The sequence below is a fragment of the Homalodisca vitripennis genome, chromosome 3, assembly GCF_021130785.1.
Source record: "Homalodisca vitripennis isolate AUS2020 chromosome 3, UT_GWSS_2.1, whole genome shotgun sequence".
Lineage (NCBI taxonomy): Eukaryota > Metazoa > Arthropoda > Insecta > Hemiptera > Cicadellidae > Homalodisca > Homalodisca vitripennis.
In genome coordinates this window covers 121,627,557-121,651,118 of record NC_060209.1, presented here as the reverse complement: position 1 = coordinate 121,651,118, position 23,562 = coordinate 121,627,557, and the positions used below count along the sequence as shown (strand labels likewise).

At 34.3% G+C, this 23,562-nt stretch overlaps 1 protein-coding gene across 2 annotated transcripts in view; it reads left to right on the top strand.

Moving 5' to 3' along the window:
- The window catches only part of LOC124357453 (probable ATP-dependent RNA helicase DDX49), a 28,528-nt gene extending 10,505 nt beyond the window's left edge, over nucleotides 1-18,023 (top strand). For both annotated transcript variants that reach the window (XM_046809275.1, XM_046809276.1), the window contains exons 2-8: nucleotides 1,609-1,802; nucleotides 2,418-2,551; nucleotides 2,733-2,943; nucleotides 12,251-12,417; nucleotides 14,034-14,188; nucleotides 17,260-17,460; nucleotides 17,722-18,023. In XM_046809275.1, the coding sequence (XP_046665231.1) occupies nucleotides 1,609-1,802; nucleotides 2,418-2,551; nucleotides 2,733-2,943; nucleotides 12,251-12,417; nucleotides 14,034-14,188; nucleotides 17,260-17,460; nucleotides 17,722-18,008 (1,349 nt within the window). In that variant the 3' untranslated portion in view covers nucleotides 18,009-18,023. The remainder of the gene's footprint in view (nucleotides 1-1,608; nucleotides 1,803-2,417; nucleotides 2,552-2,732; nucleotides 2,944-12,250; nucleotides 12,418-14,033; nucleotides 14,189-17,259; nucleotides 17,461-17,721) is intronic.
- Nucleotides 18,024-23,562: the final 5,539 nt, after the last annotated feature.

Genomic DNA, 23,562 nt, shown 5'->3' with positions numbered 1-23,562 from the left:
GGTTTTACTTCAGAATCACAGAATCAACAATAACAGCAAATAAAACATTTTATTTTACTTCTGGTAGTTCATTTACTGAAATGTGAGAAGTCGGTTGATCAGATCAGCTGGACTTTTCTTTGTATAAACCATTCTGGGACGTTCCATCATAATGGATGTTCAAGCAGTTCTTGTGGGAACAAACCACGTGAAGTACAGTCTGCTGAACCCAAGAAGATGGTTTAGTACATTCTTGAATTCAATGTACGCATTTGGCTATACATATCTTTTAACTCATGGGGGATTGTATGGGGGTAGAGTACGATAATGGACCCGGTTTTTTATAACGAAATTATTAAAAGATATTTAATTATTATACCCATTGATATATTCAACCAATAGTAATAAATTTGAACAATAACTAAATCATCTGCACCAACTGTATATACATTTTCATATTCTAAACACAATTTGTTCTATAAGTAACTTCATTCCAATAAAAAAGATAGTTAACTTTAGAAAAATATACAAAATAACACTAAAAGATGATTTACTGTCTTTCTCGGTTTCAAGATGTTTGTTTTTTTTGTTACGTTTTAATTATTATTTAATTGTTATTTTTCTTATCACCTGTCTTTAAGTTTATCGTTTAATCAATGGTTATGGTTTCTGTATTATTATTATGACATTACGTAATGGTTTAAACTATTTCTATTACTTGAAACAAGTGACTTTAATTTGGTATTTTAGATACCTTGATATCAAGGATAGTCCTGTTATTCGATATATAAAGTATCGATGATTATAATAAGCGATATAAAAACCGGGTTCCCTTATCGTACTCTGGCTGTATATGGATCCAACTTAGTAGGTAGTGTAACAAGAAAATCACACCATACAATAACAGACAAAAAAGGCATTTGGAATTTAACAGCTTTTCTTGTTGATTTGATTGTTTTTTGCTTAGTTAACGAGCAAAAGAGCTCCACTACGTTCAAGACGTGGAATTGTCATGGCTTTAACAGGGGCAACACAAGAATCTCTGCAGAAAATCTCTTTGGAGAAGCATCACAGTACCTTCCCATTTAGCTGCAATTTTTGAGGTTGGGTATAACAGCAAAGCGTGAAATTTTAAGATTATTTAACAACTTCTACTTCTACTTGCACCCTCTCTTTTAACTTTGTATTAAAATCCTTAGGCATTGGTTTTAATACCAGTTTTGGCTATGCTCATTTCCCATTGGCTATGCTCATTTCTCATCAGCCATGCAAATTCCTCGTGGTTCCCTGTTCCTTTAGAAATCTGCAGCCTAGTCTGTCACTTGTTTCCCAAAATCATTCTGATTGTTTTACTCCAGAATTGCTTTCTCTTTTAAAAAGAATCGAGTTGAATAAATCAGATATTTTGAACATCTACAAGGAAGTTCCTCTGTGCCTTTTACTTGATACAAATCATCAGGACTTACTAAAACAGAATTCACCCTTTACTGTCTCATCTACATTTAATGAATTTTGAGTGTGCTAGATTCCTGCAGATTAGTACTGGATTTTTGATAGGTTATGTATTCTATTATGTATGTAATTTTACAAATTAATGATGACGATAATTTTAATTTTTGATTAATATAGGTATTCGACAACCAACTCCTATCCAGATAAATTGTATACCTCATATACTGTCTGGTGGAGACTGCATTGGATGTGCAAAAACTGGAAGTGGGAAGACATTGGCATTTGCACTACCTATACTTCAAAAACTGTGTGAAGATCCTTATGGCATATTTGCTATCATCCTTACACCTACTAGAGAGTTGGCTTATCAGGTAAAATCATTTTCATTTAAAGTAAATTAAGTTAATTTGTTCTCTTAAGGTTCCTTTTTTACTAACCAAGCAAGTATGTTGTACTAAACATTAATGATCCTTTTACAACCATTGCTGATAAGTCTGACTATAGATGTGCAAGTTGTTGGTGAAACACACTGATTCTGGCTCTGTCGTATCATAAATTTTGAGAGATGTCTTACTTGAGGTCCTAACTAATAAAACCATACTATGACTCATGTACTTAATTCTGAGATGTCATAACAGAATTATAATAGAAATAGTAACAAAGTCTCTTAGTTGTCATGTCCATATTAAAGATAATTTTCTTGGATGTTTCTACCCAAAGTGCTCTTTAATGGTTAATTATTCAAAGATGTATTGCAATGTATAGACTAAGATCCTGTGGAATAAATGAGTGTTCCTACATTTTCTACAGTATATATTAATCTTAACCCTTGCCTCAAAAACATCTTGATGCATCTTGTGAATTTCTGAAAACAAGAAAATCTCTGAACATTGATAAGTAATAATGGATAGTGTATTGATAATTATTTAGGACAGTTATTACTTGATAAACAAAAATTTTAACTGTTATAAAATTATTCTGTTCAGATAAGTGACACATTCTCAGCAATAGGAAAGGCAATGAACCTGAGGCAGTGTGTGATCGTGGGGGGAATGGACATGGTAAAACAAGGACAAGAGTTAGCCAAGAGGCCTCATATTGTCATCGCAACACCTGGCAGGTAACCTTCTTCAATTGAAAAGGTTTTTAAATTAAATTTAAATAGATTATAAAAATTTGTTAAATTAACACAATTCACTCCAAAGTTTGAACATTTTAATGAGTTATAGCAAGAAACAAGTGAGCTATTTATTTAATATTCAATATTTAGCTAAAAAACTGGTTGAATTTCTTTTGGTTAGATTGACAGATCATCTAGAAAGCTGTGATACCTTCTCCTTGAAGCGGATAAAGTTTCTAGTATTGGACGAAGCAGATAGGTTGCTCAGTGGAGCTTTTGATGAGCAACTACAGACCATCTTCGGGGTTCTTCCGAAAGAAAAACAAACACTTCTGTTCAGTGCCACAATGACCGAGGCATTGGATACTGTCAAACAAGTGGCTACTAACCAGGTAGGCAAAAGGGTCTTGGTTGTGCCATTCATTGTTATTAATTGATTAGTTTTTAATTACTGCCTTAATGAGAAAATGACTTAATAATAATATTTTTTGAATTGTGATATTTAAAAAGTTTTGAATACCATTTTTGATATCTGCTCCTTACACAGTCCAAAAATTCTAGTTTTTGTTTTCAGTGAAAATATTTTTGCAAAAACAAAAAAAATAGAACAGTGGATTTAACAAAAATATATTGGTATGTTTACATATATCTAGGCAGTGGCCTTGATTAGACTTTTTGGGAAAATTCCATATCATTCCTGCTATCCTGTGTTACATGTGTAATTATCTATGAACACTGATGAAATCAGAATTAGATTTTGTATATAATATGGCTTTTTTAGCAGTTATATATTTTTAAACTATCATTACTTTCTGGCTTTAAAAACTAATTTTACTGATTCAGTCAAATTTAATTTATGTACAGTTTTTCAAGAAACAAAGGACATCATAGAGTGTATGTGTAGCTTAGAGAATTGAATTGAATAGTACAGTCCAAAAATACTTGGACTGCCTGTTATTTTGTTCTAAATGTTCAATGTTGTGATTCCGTCTATAAATGTATATTAAAATTAATGGTGTTAAAAAAAACATAAAAACCTTGAAATGTTTTACTTTATAATGGTGACATGTTTCTGGACTTAGCCCATGATCACAGCAGTACATAATAACCTCAAAATATAACAAAAAAAATATATAAAAAGAGTGTATAAAAAAGAATGTTACATTAAATTATGTGGTTTAGTAGGTAAAGCATTTACACAATTTACATGAACTTTTTATTTTTAGTTACACATTTTTATGGTTTTATGACTCGATAAATTTTGAGGTTTTTCATAGTTCATCAGAACTGTAAGTATTTTTTAGTAGTGATGCGTGATTACGAGATGTTACAATCAAAACGTTTTGATTGTTTGGACCTCTCGAGACATTTCGATTGTGATGCCCCTAACGAGAGGTCTTACCGAGAGGTTCCTAGCGATTGTTTCATTGCAACACGACATCTCTTCTCGTACCGGGCAATCGAAGTGTTTGACGAAATGTTTGATTCCATCATCCATAACTTTGTTTTTGCGATACACCATAAACGCTTGACGAGAGGTTCCTACCGAGAGGTTTCTAGTGATTGTTTCGTTTACATGTACGATCTATTCTATTCTTTTACTAGGCAATCAAAATTCTAAGTGAGATGTTTGTTCACGAAATGTTTGCCGATCGACAGACTGAAATATAAATTAATTTAGTTACTTTTTTTTACTGACTTGACTTCCGAGTTGTTTTAATGAATTACTATATTAGCAGCTACATTAACCGCTTATTCACATTACAGTAATGACATATGAACAGTAAAACATTAAAAAAATAACATGGTATAAAATAAAAACATTTAATATTTTAAAATAATAACCAAGAATAGGTATTAATATAATTTAAGATAATATACTCACTCTTAATGCTTCAAGAATGCTGAAGAATTATAATTTACATTTTGACTAGGTAGCAATAATTTTGTTATTTTCGTTCAATATGCAATAAAAACACACTTTGCACACTTTCAATTCAAGATTCCTGTATGTATTTATTGGTTTTATATTAAAAGAGAACACAGAACACTGAAAATATATTAAAAATAATAGTGGATTTACTTACAAACATTATATATTTATAAAATAAAAGTTGTGTCTATTGTGGCATTTCTTAAAAATATATTCCCTAAAGTTATAAAATAAAAACATATAAGCACTATTATTTTATTCTACGATCTTTATGTTTCTGTTCAAAAAAATTATTTGATCAAGCTTCTCTGAACCCAGTCTATTTCCCCTATCATTCGTGACTAGACCTGCCATTGAAAATATACGTTCAGAGGGAACGGAGGTGGCTGGAATACATATATATTTAGTCACAAGTCTGTACAAGTCTTTGAAAGTAGCATGATGAGTCTTCCAAAATTCTAATGGATCTTTGTTCCTTTCGATGTAGGGCATTTCAATATATTGTTTAATTATCAACGTTGCTGTTGTGGCTGGGCTGATGGCAGACGTTCGGGATGCAACTTTAGAATCGAAGTCAGCCCATATGTCATCGTCGTCTTCAACTGGTATTTTTGTTACTGGAAGGGGAACAATTGATTTCTCTGCATTTTTTGGGTTATTTGGGTCAGATCTATTTATCAGCCCAGCTAGTTCTTGTATTAATTGCTGTTGAATGTTATCTGCTGAATCTTCATTACCAAATGCAGATTTCTTGAACCTCGGGTCTAAAAATGTTGATTTTCCTACTATTTTGTTCACTTCTAAATGAGAGAGCCTCCTGGAAATATTATCCATCAAAGTAAGCTTCAGCTGTGTTGCAATTGCTGTAGTAGTGACTTTTCTGTAGAGATTTCTGTAAACCTCTGATGAGAGGTACTATGAGGGACATTGTTGGGTACTGTTCCCCAGACAACTTTTCGGTCATTGACAAGGCATGTTTGAGCACTGGTATTGTCTCTTCAATAATAATCCACTCCTCAGCATCCAAATTTCTCTCCTCGTCATCAGTGAGGGAAGCAAGAGCAACTATCAGGGGTAATTTGAGCTTAAGCAAACGTTCTAACATCATAAGAGAGCTCTTCCATCTTGTGGCCCTACATCTTGTACTACACACAAAACTGGCAAATTCATTTGTTCTTGAATTTCCTTAAGTTTTTATGCAGAATTGTTGCTCCTCTTAAAGTAACCGACTAATTTCTTGCATTTGCTTAACCCTTTGAAGGCCAAGCCATAAATTCATTTGTACTTCTAAACACCCCAGCCATTATATCCAGATTACTTGCCAAAAAGGCCAGCCTCAAAATGGCACTTTTGACACACTCCTACAAACACTGGTGTAACTCATCTATAAATAGTAGTATCTTAGTGATGTTTGTTTTGTTTTATTTAGTAGTATATATAAAAGCATCAAAATATATTTTTGTAACAATTAAACTTTTTTATTATTATTATTTTTATTTATTTTTTTTCAAAAAATTAGGATGTTTTTTTATTTTTTGTGTTTGATTGGTGACAACTAGGATAAAAAAAATTATTTCAAGGAAACCATTATTATTATAAGAAAGTATACATATTTTCAAACAAGTATAGAAAAAATCATATGGATATCTTCAGAAATAAAGTTTTTAGAAATATTTTTATAGAAAACTACAACACAGCACACCATGCGAATCAACATGAAAGTTTGGTATAACAAGTGTTTACCTTGTAACTTCTTGTTTGTCCATAGGCCATGTGAATTACTGTACAATGGTCACCTTATAGTTTTCTCTTGTTTACACAATTGTCTTCAAACACTTTATACATGAACATTTAAAAATGTATAGTAATAATAATTATAGTTAACAAATCTATATACAATATTTACACGGTCTTTTGTGCTTCTTTATGCTTATTTGTGTTTATGGAAACACTCTGCATGTACTCCTTTGGTACATTTTAAACAATGCAGTCTTGTTCTCCTTCTTTGATTTTTTGTACTGCAGACACAGCAATTCTTTTCTTTCTTTTCAGGAATCTTATCCATTCCAAACCGACTAAGGGGTATTTGGCCATCACCTCCTCCTAAATTAGCTGGAATGTTCTTAGCAATTAGCCAGTCTTGAGCAAGTGTCTCAATAACATTTATTGTGAAATTCAAACGTGACTTAGGTTTGTCTTTGCAGTTCATTTTGTATAGAATATAAGAATTCAAAATCATTCTAGACAAAATATTGAATGTGATCTTACGCCAATATTTTACGGTACGCCTCTCGTCTAGATATGAATATAACATCTGGTCCGTGGTGTCGATCCCACCCATAAATTTATTATACTGGTGGATCATGTCTGGTTTTGTTTTTATTACCACTTTTGTTCCCTTATTCTTGCTTACTTGTACGTTAGCAGCTTTGCTATCAGAAGACACAAGAATCACCTGACTTTTTTGAGATGACTTCTCTCTATAAGCTAAACCTAAAATTTCCTTACTCCTCATGTATCTTTTATCCCCTACCTTGTATTTTCCTAACAATTCATCAGGGATTCCTCTCCTATTCTTCCTGATTGTACCTGTTACAAATGTCATTTTTGAATATAAATATTCAATTAGAGGAATGGACGTGAAAAAGTTATCAGTATACAAGTGATAAGCCTTGTTCAGATAGTTCCCCATGTCCAATAATTTTGTAACTACAGTAAAAGCTAGACCTCTTTTTCTTATGTTTTCCTGGTCTTCATTGCTTTTAGCTCCTTTATAACAAAAGAATGCTAAGCAATAATTTGAGACGGAATCACACAGCACCCAAAGTTTGATCCCCCATTTGTGGTGCTTTTTGTTAGGCATATACTGCAATAGTTGGGTATGATTTTTGGTTCCAACTAGAGACTCGTCAATGCTTAGATGCTGGTTAGGGATATAATATTGACGGAAAACTCTATTAGCATGGTCTACAAGTGGCTGAAATTTTGCTGTGGGGTCATAATATGGGGTACCGTGTTTTGCCAATTTTTTATTGTCAACCATATGAAAAAATCTTAAAATATCTTCAAATCTATTTCTGCTGAACAATCGAGAATACCATGGTGTAACCTGAGAAGAAGAAGAGCTCCAGTACATATCTATAGAAGGTTTTTTATTCAGTCCCATATTCAAATTTGCTGCTATGAAAGCTTTCATTTCCGCAAAAGAAACTTTTTCCCATACCCTGTTCATTCCACTACTATTTATGGCATCTTGAGCATAGCGGTTGGTCTCGGTAACAAAATTTTCAATAAGGTTATTAGTGAGAAAAAGCAGCACATACATAATGGGAGCTGAGTCTGGAGGTGGGCAATGTCTTGGACCAGGAATCTCATTGAATGAAAAATCATGTTTAGGCCTAATAGATGAATCATCATTTTCACTGACAGGAACCCATATTCTTTCTGGAGAATAGGCTAAGTCACTATCATTAGGAGTAGCATTAGTACTACCCTTAGGCCTACCTCTAGGCCTTGGAATATTTGTTACACTAGGGCCTAAGCTAACATTTTGCTCAGAATCAGAACTAGAACTCACATCAAAAAATCTAGGCCTAGTTTGTAGGGGCAGACCAAATCTGGTTTGTGATGTAGACGGTCCTAAATTGGCAGGATCGAACGTAGGATCATCGTCCGTATCGTCCAAGTCACTAGTGCTGTCTTCAGAAGAAAAGAGATCATAATTGGAAGTGTCATTACTAATAGTCCTTACATTAGCATTTTGAAGACAGGAAAACAATGTGTCCTCACTTACAGGCGATGCTTCACGACGTCTTTTGTTACTCATTGCTAAATGTAAACCAGAAAAGAAACATTACTAAACTTCACAGCAAATGTAACATAACCTCACATTACAACGTCTAAGAACAAAACCAAGTGTACAAAGCCACAACGAACAAACAGCTGCTACCAAAGAGAACCGAACATCTTGTTTGACACGTCACTGCCTTCTGAATTGCATCTTTCTACTGAACAAAAAAAAGTAAAAACATTTTATAATAATTATAATAATTTGAAAGGATATATGTTTACGTTTCGTTTGATATTATATTACAAACCGAAAATAAAGAGGTAAGGGAATAATTTAATCAAATGAAGGGTGCCGATTTCTCGGCGCGATGCCGTTTTCGAACTGATTTTTCTATGCCGATATCTCGGCTCACGGCCGTTTCGGAAAAGAAATTCGAGAGCCAGTATATCGGCCCGTGGCCGTCAAAGGGTTAAAATTGCTGAAAACTCTACATTGCTATTTATAACATCCTGCACACAGAGATTTAGTGTATGCGCTACACAGGGATGGTGGTGCATATTCAGATCCTTAGAGATTGCTTTACGCATGTTCTCTGCATTATCTGTAACCACTGTTATACCTTTATCTGTCACTCTAAATTTTTCAAGGATATTACGTATAGCCTCAGCTATGTTTTCTCCAGTGTGAGCTTGTTTGATTTCCTCTGTTGCAAGTACAACTGAATATGACTTAAAATCGTAAATAAAATGAGCAGTAATTGTGATAAAGGATTTGTTGCTCTCAGATGACCATAAGTCAGTTGTAAGTGACAAACTATCAACGTTGTCTAGCATATCTACGAGTTTTTGTTGTATTGTGCTGTAATATTCTGGAACTAATGATTCTGTGAGTGTTTTCCTTGAAGGCAACGTGTACTCAAGCCTTAAAGATTTTGAGTAAAGCCTGAAACCCTCATCCTCGACTATAGATAATGGTTGATAGTCTAGGGCGATCATGTGAATTAAGTTTTTATCAAAGGCTTTCAACTGTTCCTCGGTTATTGTGTTTTTGGAGGTAGAAGTGAGGCATAATTGTTTTATTCTTTTTTTAGGGGGAGGCAAAATTGAATCCGATGATTTTTCTTGTTGAAGTGGTGATTTAAACATACAAGGTGTTGAACTTGTGGATGGTGTAGCTAAATCAATGTCAGATGTAGGCGTTTCATTACGGTCAGTAACATGGTCATCAAGCAAAGACTTAAGCGCAATATCATGGCGTCTTTTGATATGGTCATGTAGATTTTTTGTGTTTTTAAAAAACTTTAAAATGGCAGCACACTGTTTACACTTAACTTTGTTGTTTTCTACCTTTTCAAAAAATTCCCATACTATAGATTTTTTTCTTTCTCGGGCGCACCATTTTTGCAACAAAACACTAAACTTATGTTTATAAATTAATTATTTGTGGTAGTTAACATAAACACGACTTTACCTTCACACTATAAAGTAAACTACTGGAATTAATGGAGAGGAGAGTGGTGCAAACCAATATATGGAACGGAAGTATGAAAAACAGGTTGAGAAAGGCTCGTGAAAAGTAAACAATAACAAATTGGCTTAACGAATGCAACAATCAAGAGAAACCTTTCGATTGTAAAGACCTCGATAGTGTGGTGATTTTTACATTTTTATAAAACAAATTACTTTTAACACCAATTTATCTTTTAAAAACCAATTAGGCTCTATCAACATTATTAAATTGTAGCTTTCCTTGTTCTTTAAACACCTGCGTTTAAACCTCATTCAAATGGATTCCTTTCTATTAATAACTTCTATAGATAATTAACAAATTGCTTAAATTTGTTATACTTAACCTTTTACAAATATTAAAATGTTTAAATTTAACTTCAAAATAAAATCTGACTATAATATAACCTCAAAATATGTCTAGTTCTAGTTACAGACGCCAAGATGTTTAAAAGTGTGCAACGTTTGTATGTGTGTCAGACACGGCGTATCAGCACCACTGTCATAACAATAAGCATGAGCGTTGATTTAATACTACTCTCACATAAAAAAGTATATATAACCTAGTTTGAATATTAACCACAAACTAACTAGTTGAGCAAAAATTATGGGAATTAAATTAAAATTTAGCTTGTTTATTTCTGCTTATAGAGTAAATTGTTTAAAAACATTAAAGTAAAGTTTTTATGATGGTAAGAACCAAAAATAGAGCCATTTTTTAGCATTTTCAGCAAAACTGCAATTTTGAACATTCATAACGAGGAAAACTTATAATCCTATTAAAACCAAAGTTTTATACAAGATATGTACAAGTGTACTAATTAGAGTATGTAATTTTAGAAATTTTTAATTAGATGTATAAAAGTTGTCAAATAACCATTTGAACTTTTATTCTTAACTGGCTTCGGTTAAAAACACTCGGCATTGGTCACGTTACTGAATTTTTAGTAATCGTTTTAATTTTAAATGTAATTTATTTTTGTAAACGCAATTTAAAACTATAGTTTTTAACATCACTTTAATTAAACAGATTTTGTTAACTTACCGTAGCTGGCACCTGCTCGGTGGAACACGTGAACCGTCATACTGTTGAGGGAAATGTTGCGATGATCGTGCACGGTCCACTCGCGCCTGTAACTGCAAGAGGAAGTCAAAATAAATGGAATATTGTTTTAATATATTTGACCATTTCCCATCACCCTTTTTCATATGGGCTTTGGACCTCCAATGAATGGCAGGTTTAACAATGAATAATTAATGTTTAAAATTGCAGTTTAGTAGTAGAGCACCAAAAACCGGTACCTTTTTTCATTCTTACAGTTAAAAAACTTTATATTGTTTATAAATAATTTGCTTTATTCGTCTAGATGCAAAAATAAACAAGCTAAATTTTAATGTAACTCGTAGTTTTAGCTCTATTAGTTAGTTTGTGGTTCAAACTTGGTTATCTATACTTTTTGATCTGAGAGTAGACAGGCGTTTTCCAACCAAACAGTTCTTCATCTGGCGGCACGGTGTCTAATATTTTATATACACGAAATTAAATGTGATGACATACTATATAATCTTACAGTATCATTGAAAAATAAAATTTTTAATGCTGTATGTTCTTTCTTGCTTTCGTTGCAATTTTATGAGAGCTTTTCTCAACAGAATTGCATTTTCTGGGCTCGTTTCGTATAATGCAACAAATGCAATTGCAGCTTAAACCCTGCATATGTGTGGCATGGCATGGAAAAATCCTTTAATTTCTTTTAATTTTTAAACTTAATAAATAATAATGATTTTTTTACTTAAATACAATTTTTAACTCATAAATTTTTCTTTAAATTTATGAGTTTAAAGCATGAGTTAGCATATGTAGTTAATTCCATGTAAAAACACAAATTTTTTTGATTTAATTTTGTCTAAACCTATACCTTTTTCCACACTTATCTAAGGGAAAAAATTAAATAATGAGGGAGTTTCATACCATAGTTTGGCATTATTTCTTCTGTTTGGGGAGAGTGAAAATTTAAAAAGTGTTTCATACCTAAATCTAAATCTGGAGTGATGGTATTAAGTATGAACAAGAGAAATAATAAGTGATGTTTTGCATGTTTATTATGAAGAAATTCATTGTAAGCTCTCTTAATTTAGAGGAGAAATTGGCCCACCTCTTCCAGCTAAGCGGGCAGTGAAGTTAATTCCCCAGGTAATTTGTTGTAGTTTAAGTGATTAGCACCCACACCGATATTGAACTAAAATGTTTCTCATCCTCTATATACATCTCAGATAGTAAAAATAGAGCTGTGCCTTTCCTGAACATTTATAGAGTGTCCAGATTGTTGGCAATCAGTTTACTATAACACATGATAATATAAATATATTTTAACAGCTTTTTAGGGTAGACGTATTATTTGTTTTCATGAACTACTTGTATTATTTTGCTTTGACTTAGTATTTTGGAGGTTATGCAATGAATATTTTAGGTTCTACTATGGGAGGCAGAAGCTGAAGTAGCGACTGTGGATCAGCTGGAACAATTCTATGTGCTGTGTCCGGTTGCGGTGAAGGATGGCTACCTCGTAGAAACCATCCGCACTTACTCAGCAGAACATTCAAACCCTTCCATCATGATTTTCACTGACACTTGCAAGTATGTTCATTGGAGTACATTTGCTATAACAATTTTCAAGATTTAAAATTATAGTGGAAAATATCAATTTAGTTAAAAAAAATGATAATATCTTCAGCCATATATATATATTAAAGTGACACTAACATACTATTTTTCAACATAGTCAACATACAACTTTTGGTACTTACCATAGCGGTGAACTAGTTTTGAAATTCGTGTGTAATCCAGCCACCTGATAGCCAGGTAGTCACACTCTCCCGTAGTACTAAGTCGGCATCAAAGCACTGGGTCGCAAGTCAGATCTTCATTGCTGGAAACAGGTGGTAGTTGCTGGGTGCAAGGTCCAGACTGTAAGGAGGATGTGGAAACACCTCCCACTTAAAAGCATCCAGGACTTTTGAGTCCGATTTACCGTGCGTGGTCGGGTGTTGTCATGCAAAAACAAAATTTTCTAACTTAACTTTCCTTTGTGCTTGTGTATTGCTCTTCTTAACTTTTGCAAGGTTTCAAAATATCTCACAGAATTTATGGTTGTGTCACGTTCTAAGTAATCAACAAGAAAAACTCCTTTCCTGTCCCAAAAAACTGTTGTCATAATCTTCCGTGCCGACAACATTTGCATGCATTTCCTTGGTTTTTTGGAAAAGTGTATGTGCTCCCACTACATAGATTTTAATTTTGTTTTGCAATCGTGTTTTATCCAAGTCTCGTCTCCTGTAGTAATTCAATTGAGCAGGGAGTCACCATCTTTTCCGTAAGTGTCCCAAAATGTCAATGGAGCAGCCAAATGCTGATTTTATGGGCTTCTGTTAAGATTTTCGGTACCCATCTTGCACAAAATGTATGGTAACCTAACTTCTACGTAACAATGTTGTGTAACAAATTCCTTGAACTTTGAGAAATACTAAGTGAGAGTTCTATTATTGTAAATTGGTGGTCTTCTTTAATATTTTGATCGACTTTAGAGGCAATTTCATCGGTCACAATGCTTGGCCGTCCCATTCGTTCGTCATCCTGCACATTAGTTCACCCATTTTTAAACCTTATGCATCATTGTAAAGGTGCGATAGTAACCTCTTATTAGCACGGTTGGATAGCAGAGAAAAGCCCTGATATCTAAATGGTCGTTATAGTCCCGCCCCTAACGGCTACAGCGTGAGTGTAATCTACTTTCTCGATAGCCCTCATATATTAGTACAAATTTTTTATATTTATTTTTATAATATAACAAACAGCCTACACTTTTTTTATTTTCCTTATAATTGCTGCCAATATTAAGGTGGTTAAAGAAATAAAAACAGATGGTAAGCTAAGCATTTCTGATCCACGTTTATATTACATTTTGTCGTTGACTCAACACCCTGTGTAACTCAAATATCACAATTTTTCTCAACACATGAATTGTAATATTTTGGAATGTACAGGAATGGTATTGTAAGTCAGAATGTCAACAGATATAAATAATCTTTCCTCCTAACAAATGTTTTACTGATAATGAAAATCATCTAAATATATTCCTGACTCCAAGAATAACTTTCCCAAAATAATCGTCCTTCACTGACTACTTTGGAAAAAATCTTGCTTGATTTCTTGACTTCTTTATAAAACAAGTAATCATTAAACATGTGTTGCAGAAACTGTCAGCTGCTCTCTATCACTCTCAATGAAGTGGGATTTGAAAATGTTGCTCTTCACGGAATGATTCCACAAAAGGAACGTCTAGCATCACTCGCCAGATTCAAGTCCAATGTGGTGCGCATCCTCATCGCTACTGATGTAGCTAGCCGTGGTATGTTTACTAACAGTGTTACATTTTGAAAAGGCCATAGTTTCTTAATGTATTGCATTTTAAGCTTTACACCATGTTATTTCTTGAAGAAATTAACAATAAAGAATTCTTTGAATTGATTTGAATTGAAAGTTTTATTGAAAGTGGCAGTTGTGTTTCTCTGGAGTGTTGCTATTGATTTATTTGCTATTGTTAGTACTGTGTCGTCTGCATACATGACGGTGTGACAGATGTCTCCTAGCCAGTTGGGCAGGATTAGCTCTAACTGTAATTGTAACTGCCCAAATGATTTTATATAATCTAAAATGCATATATTTCTTTGAGATATTATAAAACTATAGCTTCACTATAATACAATCTTAAAGTCTATAAAGTTGGACATTATTGTTCCAAAGTTATTAAAATTAAAACAAAGTTAAACCATGTGTGTGGTATTTGAGTAATGGCCGCTGGAGACGGAATATACTGTTGTTTTTAAACATCTATTACAAAATAACGTGTTGAGTTATTACTTTCCTGTGACCTATTACCGTGATAACATGTTAGTATACAAAAATTTAACTAACTCACAACAATGAAACTTAGACTGATAACCTAATAAATTTATAAACGGGTTATTTCAAATTTGACTAACAACACAATTATTTGGTACTAAGAAGTCCTTATATACTATTTGTTATTATGCTATACATATATAAGTATTATAAATGTAAAAAGTTAAAGATAACCTTAACAAGCACTCACGCGATCCGAGCTGATATGGGCACTATTCTCAAGGGATGTTTCCCCTATTTCACCAGAAATGTGGAGTGACACCAAAGCCCACACTGGTGGCCAGGGACATTTTCGATTGGTATCTTCCAGACTTCAGATTATGTCCCAGATCATCTTTGAAGTTATCTGATGTCAGATCAAGTTGTAAGATTTAGGACGTGATCTAAGATAAGGAAGGTATCGATCGGAAATGCTTCTGGCCGTCAGTGCAGGCTTCAAAGCCACCACTCACTGCTGACAAAAAAGGAAAAACATCATTCGAGATAGCACCCAAATTCAAGCTCAGATCACGTAAACACTTGTAAAGGTTTCAATTTCAATGTAAAGGGCAAATCATTCAGCCCAGCTGTTACTGAAACAAAAGTATCCCAGTAGCCTAACAGGTTATCATTGAACTACCTGTTACTGACACTAATACTGCAGATAATAAATTTGAGTTATTCATAAAAAGTTCGTAAGTTAAAAACTTTAAAAAAATGTTTGTGGCTAATCACTCTACAATGTACCTATTGTTTAACCCTTTACTTAGCATGTACTTGGATAAATCATCCTGCCTCTACTACTCTCTGTGTTGTCACACACTCACTATATACTGCCAAGAAAAGAGTTTGTGTTCCTCGACCCTCTGTCAACCACTTGAAAAGTTCTACAAGCTTAAAGCTATTTACAGGGAATTAGTGAGCTGTAAATCATCTCTACAAACACTATTATTTTAACCCGAAGTGGCGGTTAAGTCTTCTGTAGTGCCACATTATTTCAGATCTCTACTGGCAGTCTTTTTGAATAATTACTTCATTTAAACTGTGACTGATGCTCTAAATGTGACATGTTATACATTGTTTGTTGTATAAGTTGTAGAATAATGTGAGAACCTAAACATTTGTCAAATTTGATTTGGAAATTTATTTATTTGAAGATCTTTGTAAATAACTAAATAAAAATTGTGTATAAATTCCATCCTATTAGTAGCTTTAAGTGTGTATAACAAGAAATCCATCATTTACATTTTGATTAAAATTTTGTTCTGATGTCTATAAGCTACGAAGAACAAACCAATGAGCAGTGATAAGGTGTTCAAAATCCTATTTTCCTTTCATGAACACTTCCTCTCTAATGTTACAGAGTTTCTCAATAATTTCAAAATAAAAACATTTCCCCTTTATTGGTTAATTTTAATCATTCTCCTTGATCACTGGGTGTTTCTGTGGTGCGGTTCCAGCAGAAAAAAACCAAAGATGCGACTTTAAGACTGTTGTTCATAAAAAACACCACAAAATGTGATTCCTTCCATTTCACATTTATGGTTTTGTGAGCTCATTTTTGGCTAGAATATTGAGCTTTTGTCTTTCCTCAGGATGTATTTTTATAAGTTGGTATTTGTTTGCAGTTAAATTTTTATATATTTTATGTTTATTAATTTTGTAAAATTGTGTTCAGTTTGAGAAAACATTTTCTTATATGAGAAAAAGTAGGACATTTTTTAAATCTGGTATGTTTTCCCAGTTTTTTCTTTTTTTAAACGTTTACTGACCAGTCTATTACGGCCTTACCTTTACTTATCAATTATTATAACATTATGAAAGGCTTGGTTTTTGGAAAGTTTCATTATTCATCCTGTTAGTTATTTTATTTTTCTTCTTTTTTCATATAATGCTAATTCCATAAATTTTAAATTTTGATAAATTTTAAAGTTAAAATGATTCTTAATCTAAAGTATATATATCTCTAGAAAGTTAGCTGCAACTTTATAATGAAGGATCATCGGTGGCTATAGGAGGGGGCTTAGGTAAATAATAGAAAGTATTTTATTTCGGTATTAGAGATTTTGTTTATACTATCCTTTTTCAGTGTTTTATTTCCCTATTGGTACCTCTCCAAACATGTCAGATGTATGGTACATTTATCAAGTTTTTCTTTAATTTTTATCTCTTTGAATATGGTACAATGTTTGTTCTCTCTCTAACTTGATTTATAAATATTGAAATAGATACTAATCTATATTATGTTTTAAGCACTATCCAATGACAACATTGCAGTCGTCAAAAACCTATATATGTAATAAAACTGGCTATATCACATTGATGTTTTACCAAAAGAAATTGTTAAAGAAAAAGTATTATAAGTTACTAATATTGTTGGAAGTGACAGACTACTGAAATTTCATCAGTCACCAGATATTGGATTAAGGCTGGCAGAACTGCATGAGGTAGTCGTTGTGGTCACGCTCTATGACATCAAGATTATGCAGACTATTATTATTTTGTCTGTTCTCGTTCTAACGTACGAAACATGTACAGGTCTAGATATCCCTGCAGTGGAGTTGGTTATCAACCACGACTTACCAAGTAGTGCGACCAGCTACGTACACCGGGTTGGCAGAACTGCACGAGCGGGTCGTAGTGGTACTGCAATCTCTCTGATCACTCCCCATGATATCCAGCTTCTCCAGTCTATTGAACAGACAATTAACACCAAACTCTCTGAGTTTACAGTTAGTGGTAAGTTGATTAAAGTTTCATCCAAAAACATAAATAATACTAACATTTTCTTGCCAATTTTTCCTTGTAGTGTTTATCTTGTTGGGTTTAATTTATAATTAATTAATATATTTTCTAAAATTAATTTTCTTACACAGATAAAAATTAATTTATTTAATGACAATTATTAATTCTTCTTATGACATGCTGTCCAAAGTAATATACAAATGATTTCTGTGATTCGTTTTTTACTTTGTGTAATAATAGAAGTGCTTTTTACAGGGAAAGAAGTGGCAAAAATCTTTACACAAGTCTCTGTGACAAAAAGAGAGGCAGAAATAAAGCTGGATCACAATGATTTTGAAGAACGAAAGAAAATTAATAAAAGAAAAAAATTAATTTTAGAAGGAAAAGATCCAGAAGAAGAAGAAAAAAGAATTCTTGAGGAGAAGAAACAAAAGAGGAAACAGTTCAGACTTCTACACAAGAAAAAACTTAAACAGAGACAAAAAGAAATTAAACAGTTTGTACAAGAAAATTGTGGCAAGGAATCTAGTGTTATAAAATGATGAAAATTAGTTTTATATCTTCTTTGTTTTTTATATTCCTATATCAAAATAGATTTAATCTAATCTTATTTAATTTATGATAAGATAGCGAGGAGACCCATAACTTAGATAGTGTTTCACAAGAGATTAGCCCAACTTTAGGGAATTATAGTAGATAGAAAAATAAGCAAAAAAAGTTTGTACTACCATGTGACCTATCTGCTTTATTTAGTGTCTGTCTGTCCACGTTTTTTGTAATTAAAAATCATATTTCAGAAAGGGTTAAAGCAAATAACTTGAAACGTGGCATTTAAGTTATTGTAATTAAAGGAACATGAACAAAAAATTAAATAATTTATATTACTCTAAACTTTAAAGTGGTAAAATTTATAAATTTTCATAATTAAATATCTGTGTTAAATAAATGCATTAATCATGAAAACAACTTTTACGAATAGCGTTATGTTGTTCCAATACCAATACTAATATACCAATCTCTTCTGCAAATTAATTTCTGTACATATTTCTTATAATATTCAGTAATAATTCCTGAAATTCTTAATATAATATAAATATTGATTATACAAGAATAATACCACAAATACGTAGCTTTGAAACTGTATAATAATGTACCTGCTTTGTGGCAAATTTGACAGAGAAAACAATTTGCAGAAGTTATTCCTGACTGGCTTTCTATAAATGTGAAGAATAATGCAGATATGAAATGAGGCTGTATAAATTCAAATTCTTTATCTGGAAAGAGATGAGCCTAAGAAAGAATTGTATACATATACATACATACATAAATATATATATATATATATATATATATATATATATATATATATACACACATATACATACATACACACACGAAGTACCAAACATTTGTACATGGCACGAAAATTGGGGACTAGTGCCGCCATCCCACACTCAGTATGCAATTAGACATGGTAGATTGTGCATAGTGTCTATCGTACTTTGTGTACAGTGTTGAAATGAGTACTGCAACTGAAAATCCCACCAGTTGTGAAGTACGATCTGTGATCAGGTTGTTGTTGGCAACAAAATCACAAACCAATTGAATTTATTGCCAGATTTGTGGTGTGTAAGGTCAGTTTTTTGTGGAGTAAAAGCCGAGTGAGGCAGTGGTGCATTAATTTTAAAAATTGACAGACCAGTGTTCACAATCAGGCCCGTTTTACCGAATAGGCACGGTAGGCACGTGCCTAGGGCGCTAGGCAATTGGCATTTTTGGGGGGGCGCAAAAATGGAAAACAAATTGCTGTGGCTGTATCTACATGCATCATCATCAAACGTACTTTTTCTAGGCTGTCTTGAGCTGATAAGTGAATTTGATCCATTTCTCGCCCAACACATAGCAACACATGGTAACAAAAGTATGTATCAAGCAAAGTAGTGTATCATCCCTTTCGTCTCACATTTGCAGTGAACTTATTGACATTATGAGCAAAGAAGTACTGAAACAAATCTTAAATGAAATCAAGCAAGCTCGCTATCTCTCTTTAATCATAGACTCCACACCTGACATGTCGCACACAGACCAATTGGCTGTAGTACTTCGGTATGTTTCATTGTCCAATGCTTGCGCCAACGAACGCCTGATACAACTCTTACCAAGTGTATGCTACAAATCTGGAAGTTTGGAATAAACAAACTTCAGTTTACTAGAGAAACTTGAGCTGGATGTCGATAACTGTCGTGGACAAAGTTACGACAATGCATCAAACATGTCGGGCATATATTCAGGTCTTCAGGCAAGGATTAACAGCAAAAACAATCTTGCTGACTATGTACTATGTGCAGCTCACTCACTAAACCTTGCTGGGTGTTTTGCTGCCGAGAAGGCGTGTCCAGATAACACACAAAAGTTTTTACATTCGTACAAGGGCTGTATGCTTTTTTTCTCTGCATCCACTTACAGGTGGAACATCCTAAAAAGTCACACTGAAAAGAATAACGAAGGAAAATCAAAGAAAGATCAGAGAAAGCTAATGGTAAACCCCCTGAGTGACACAAGATGGTCTGCTAGGGTAGACGCTCTTCGATCATTAAAAATAAGTCGACATGAATTAAAAGATGCTCTTGAAGAGCTAAATAAAGACGATACTCAGACACCATGATCAGCTGCTATGTGATTATTGCAGGCACGAACGATGTCGCCATCGGTCAGCAGCACAACATCTACACACATCTGGAGCGCTGCATCACTTCCAAATTGAGGACAGCTAAGGTAGTGGTATCCACTCTGCCTCACCGACACGACTTACCCGCCCAACATCCGATCAACAGGGAGACATCCTTAATTAACGCCTACATAGAGGAGCTCTGCGTGAGGCAGAGTGGAGTGGAGGTGGTGGATTTCAACCGTATCGGAAGGGGTGCATTCACGAACCATGGGATGCATCTAAAGCCTCAGTGTAAGTGCCTGCTGGCCGAGCTGCTGATGGAGTGTATGGGAAGGTTCTGCCGTGCTGTTACATCGCGTCCGCCTCCTCTCAAGTCCTGTAGACCGTCTCTGCCCCAGACTGACCACCTGTCGAAGAAGTCAGTTGCCTGTAAGACACCGGCTGCAGTGGAGCCTCCGACGCTGTCCTTTGAGACGTTTGCGGACGTAGTGAAGCTCAACAACAACAAGAGTGGCTACAACCAAAAAAACTCTTTAATTCTAGTGACATCAAATGTGACTTAAAATCAAGGATATCAGCATCGGATGTACAAAAGAATAACCTAAATTTTAAACAAAAACAAAATAACAAAATTCCGTTTTCACAATCAAAATTTTCTGTTGTGCACCAAAACGCACAAACAGCTTCTAATAAAGTTGATGAGCTATCGCTCATGGCTGGGGAGCTCCATCCGGACGTTTTCATAGTCACTGAGCATAGCTTCTCACCTGAAGCGGATATTGTGTTTAAAATTGACAATTTTCAATTGGCAGCAATATTTCACCGAAAATATTGCAAAGGCGGAGGTGTGGCAATTTTCGTTAAGAAAAGACTAATATTCCAACCCTTCAAGGTTGATTACAGTTGTGATCTAGACTTTGAAGTGGGAGGTATAAAAGTCAATCTAAATTCCGTAGGAAAAATTACAATCATTGGCTTATACAGATCCCCAAATGGTTGCTCAATAAATTTTTTTGAAAAATTTGAATCTTTTCTAAATTTTCTCTGTTCTAATTCGTTAAAGTTTATCATTTCAGGTGACTTTAACATCGATGTTTTGGACCACACCAATCCCCTGACCCAGCGGCTACGCGATATTCTCACCTCTTTCGGCTTAGTTTGGTCCGTGAACACGCCAACACGAGTGAGTGCTACATCGAGTACAGCCATCGACAACGTTATTACAAACGTATTAGACGTTTCGGTTTCCGTTCTGGACGCGGCTGTCTCCGACCACTTCGCGCAGGAGGCTTCCGTGATCGGGAATCTCAGTCCGAAGATCGAACCTCTTTCGGTAAATATAAGAAGAGATCTTAAAATTCAAAATATCCAAATTCTTAACAGATTTCTCCAAGAAGAATCCTGGTTTTTTATTGATAGTTTTGATAATGCGGAGGAAGCGTTTTCTGCGTTTACAGACCGTTTTAATTTTTATTTGAACATCACTTGCCCTTATAAGTCATTCAAAGAGCGATCAGACAAAAAACACAACACTTGGATAAATCAAAACATTCTCAATTTAAGAAAAACATTAAAATTTTATCATTCAATTTACATAGAATCGACAAATGAAGAATTCAAAAATTTCTTTCGAGCATACAAGCTAAATTACCGCAAAGAAATAAAAGCCGCTAAGGCTCGGGATATCGAAAATAGACTAATGAATTCTGAAAATTTTTCAAAAAGTGCGTGGAATATAATTAAAAATACAACTCAAACACAAGTCCTAAAACATTTCAAACCTAACCTTAAAATACAAGGTAAAATAACAAAAAACCCGCTTGAAGTGGCAAGTGAATTTAATAACTTTTTCTCCACGGTTGCTGGGCCGGACCCATGTTTTAGTGGGAACAGCACCCGAGAGGACTCATTTATGGGACCGGTCTCGTCCATGGTCCTGTCTCCTGTGAGCGAGGCGGAGTTGGTCCGTGTGGTGCGGGAGCTGAAGCCGAAAAAGTCGGGTGACATCAATGGGATGTCTGTGTGGTTACTTAAGCGCTGCTTTAAGCACATTTCAGTACCACTCACAAAATTGATTAACCTGTCGTTCGTCCAAGGCGTTTTCCCGTCCACTTTGAAGACAGCAAAAGTCATTCCAATTTTTAAAAAGGACGATCCTTATGTCGCAAGTAACTATCGTCCAATTTCCATTCTTCCGGTCCTCAGCAAAATTTTCGAAAAAGCCTTCCTTCGACGATTAGAAGATTTCTTCAATCGCTTTGAAGTTATTTGTAATGAACAATTTGGATTTAGAAAAAACAAATCGACTATTGATGCTGTCACGAGTCTCATTGATTCTGTTGTCGATGGTTTGGAGAGGCGGGAACATGTGCTTAGCATATTTCTCGACCTCTCAAAGGCCTTTGACTGTGTGCATCATGAAATACTGTTGCACCAGTTATGGTCAAGCGGTGTTCGTGGTTTGCCTCACAAATGGCTCTCGTCATACCTAAATGATAGAGAGCAGTGTGTGCAGATCGCGAATACCCTCTCAGGAAAAGTTAAAATGCCCTATGGAGTCCCACAAGGATCGATTCTAGGGCCTGTCCTTTTTCTCGTCTACGTCAACAGATTGAGTTCATCAATCCATAATGGAAAGATGATTCAGTATGCTGACGATACGACTCTCTGCATTAGATCAAAAACCAAACCAGATCTTGAAATCAAAGCCTTTGAAGAACTCAACTCATGCATTGATCATTTTTTCAATATCAATTTGAAAACAAATTGTTCTAAAACAAGCGTGATTAATTTCTGTTTTCGGCAACATGAAAACGAAATCCGACCAATTGTGATGGTGGATGAAACCATAATAGAAGAAGAAGAATCCACCAAGTTTCTTGGGATGCACCTTGATCGAGGGCTGACATGGGACGTTCACATTGAGAGTATCTGTTCAAAGGTTGCTTCTGGCATTTATGTCTTACGCAATTTGGCAAAATTCTGTTCATTGGATATTCTGAAGACAGCTTACTTTGGCCTAATACATCCACATTTAGCTTATGGTCTAAGATTGTGGGGTGGCTGTTCTAGATACAAATTTAATAGAGTGTTTAGAATGCAAAAGAAAGCTGTCAGAATCATTTACAAATTAAATCAGAGAGAGTCGTGTAAATTAGCCTTCGGGGAGCTTGGATTACTCACTTTGCCTAGCCTCTACATTCTCGACGTCGTGCTATACTGCCGATTCAAGTGCGTCTCACTTCGGGGTAGCGACGTACACCAATACGGAACTAGAGGCCGGGACAACTTTCGTATGGCACAGCACAGAACTACTGTTTTTGAACGCTTTGCCATCTCAGGTTGGTGTGAGGCTAATCAATAGGCTCCCTGAAGAGATCAAACGCGTCAATAACCACAAACAATTTAAATCTCGATTAAAAAAC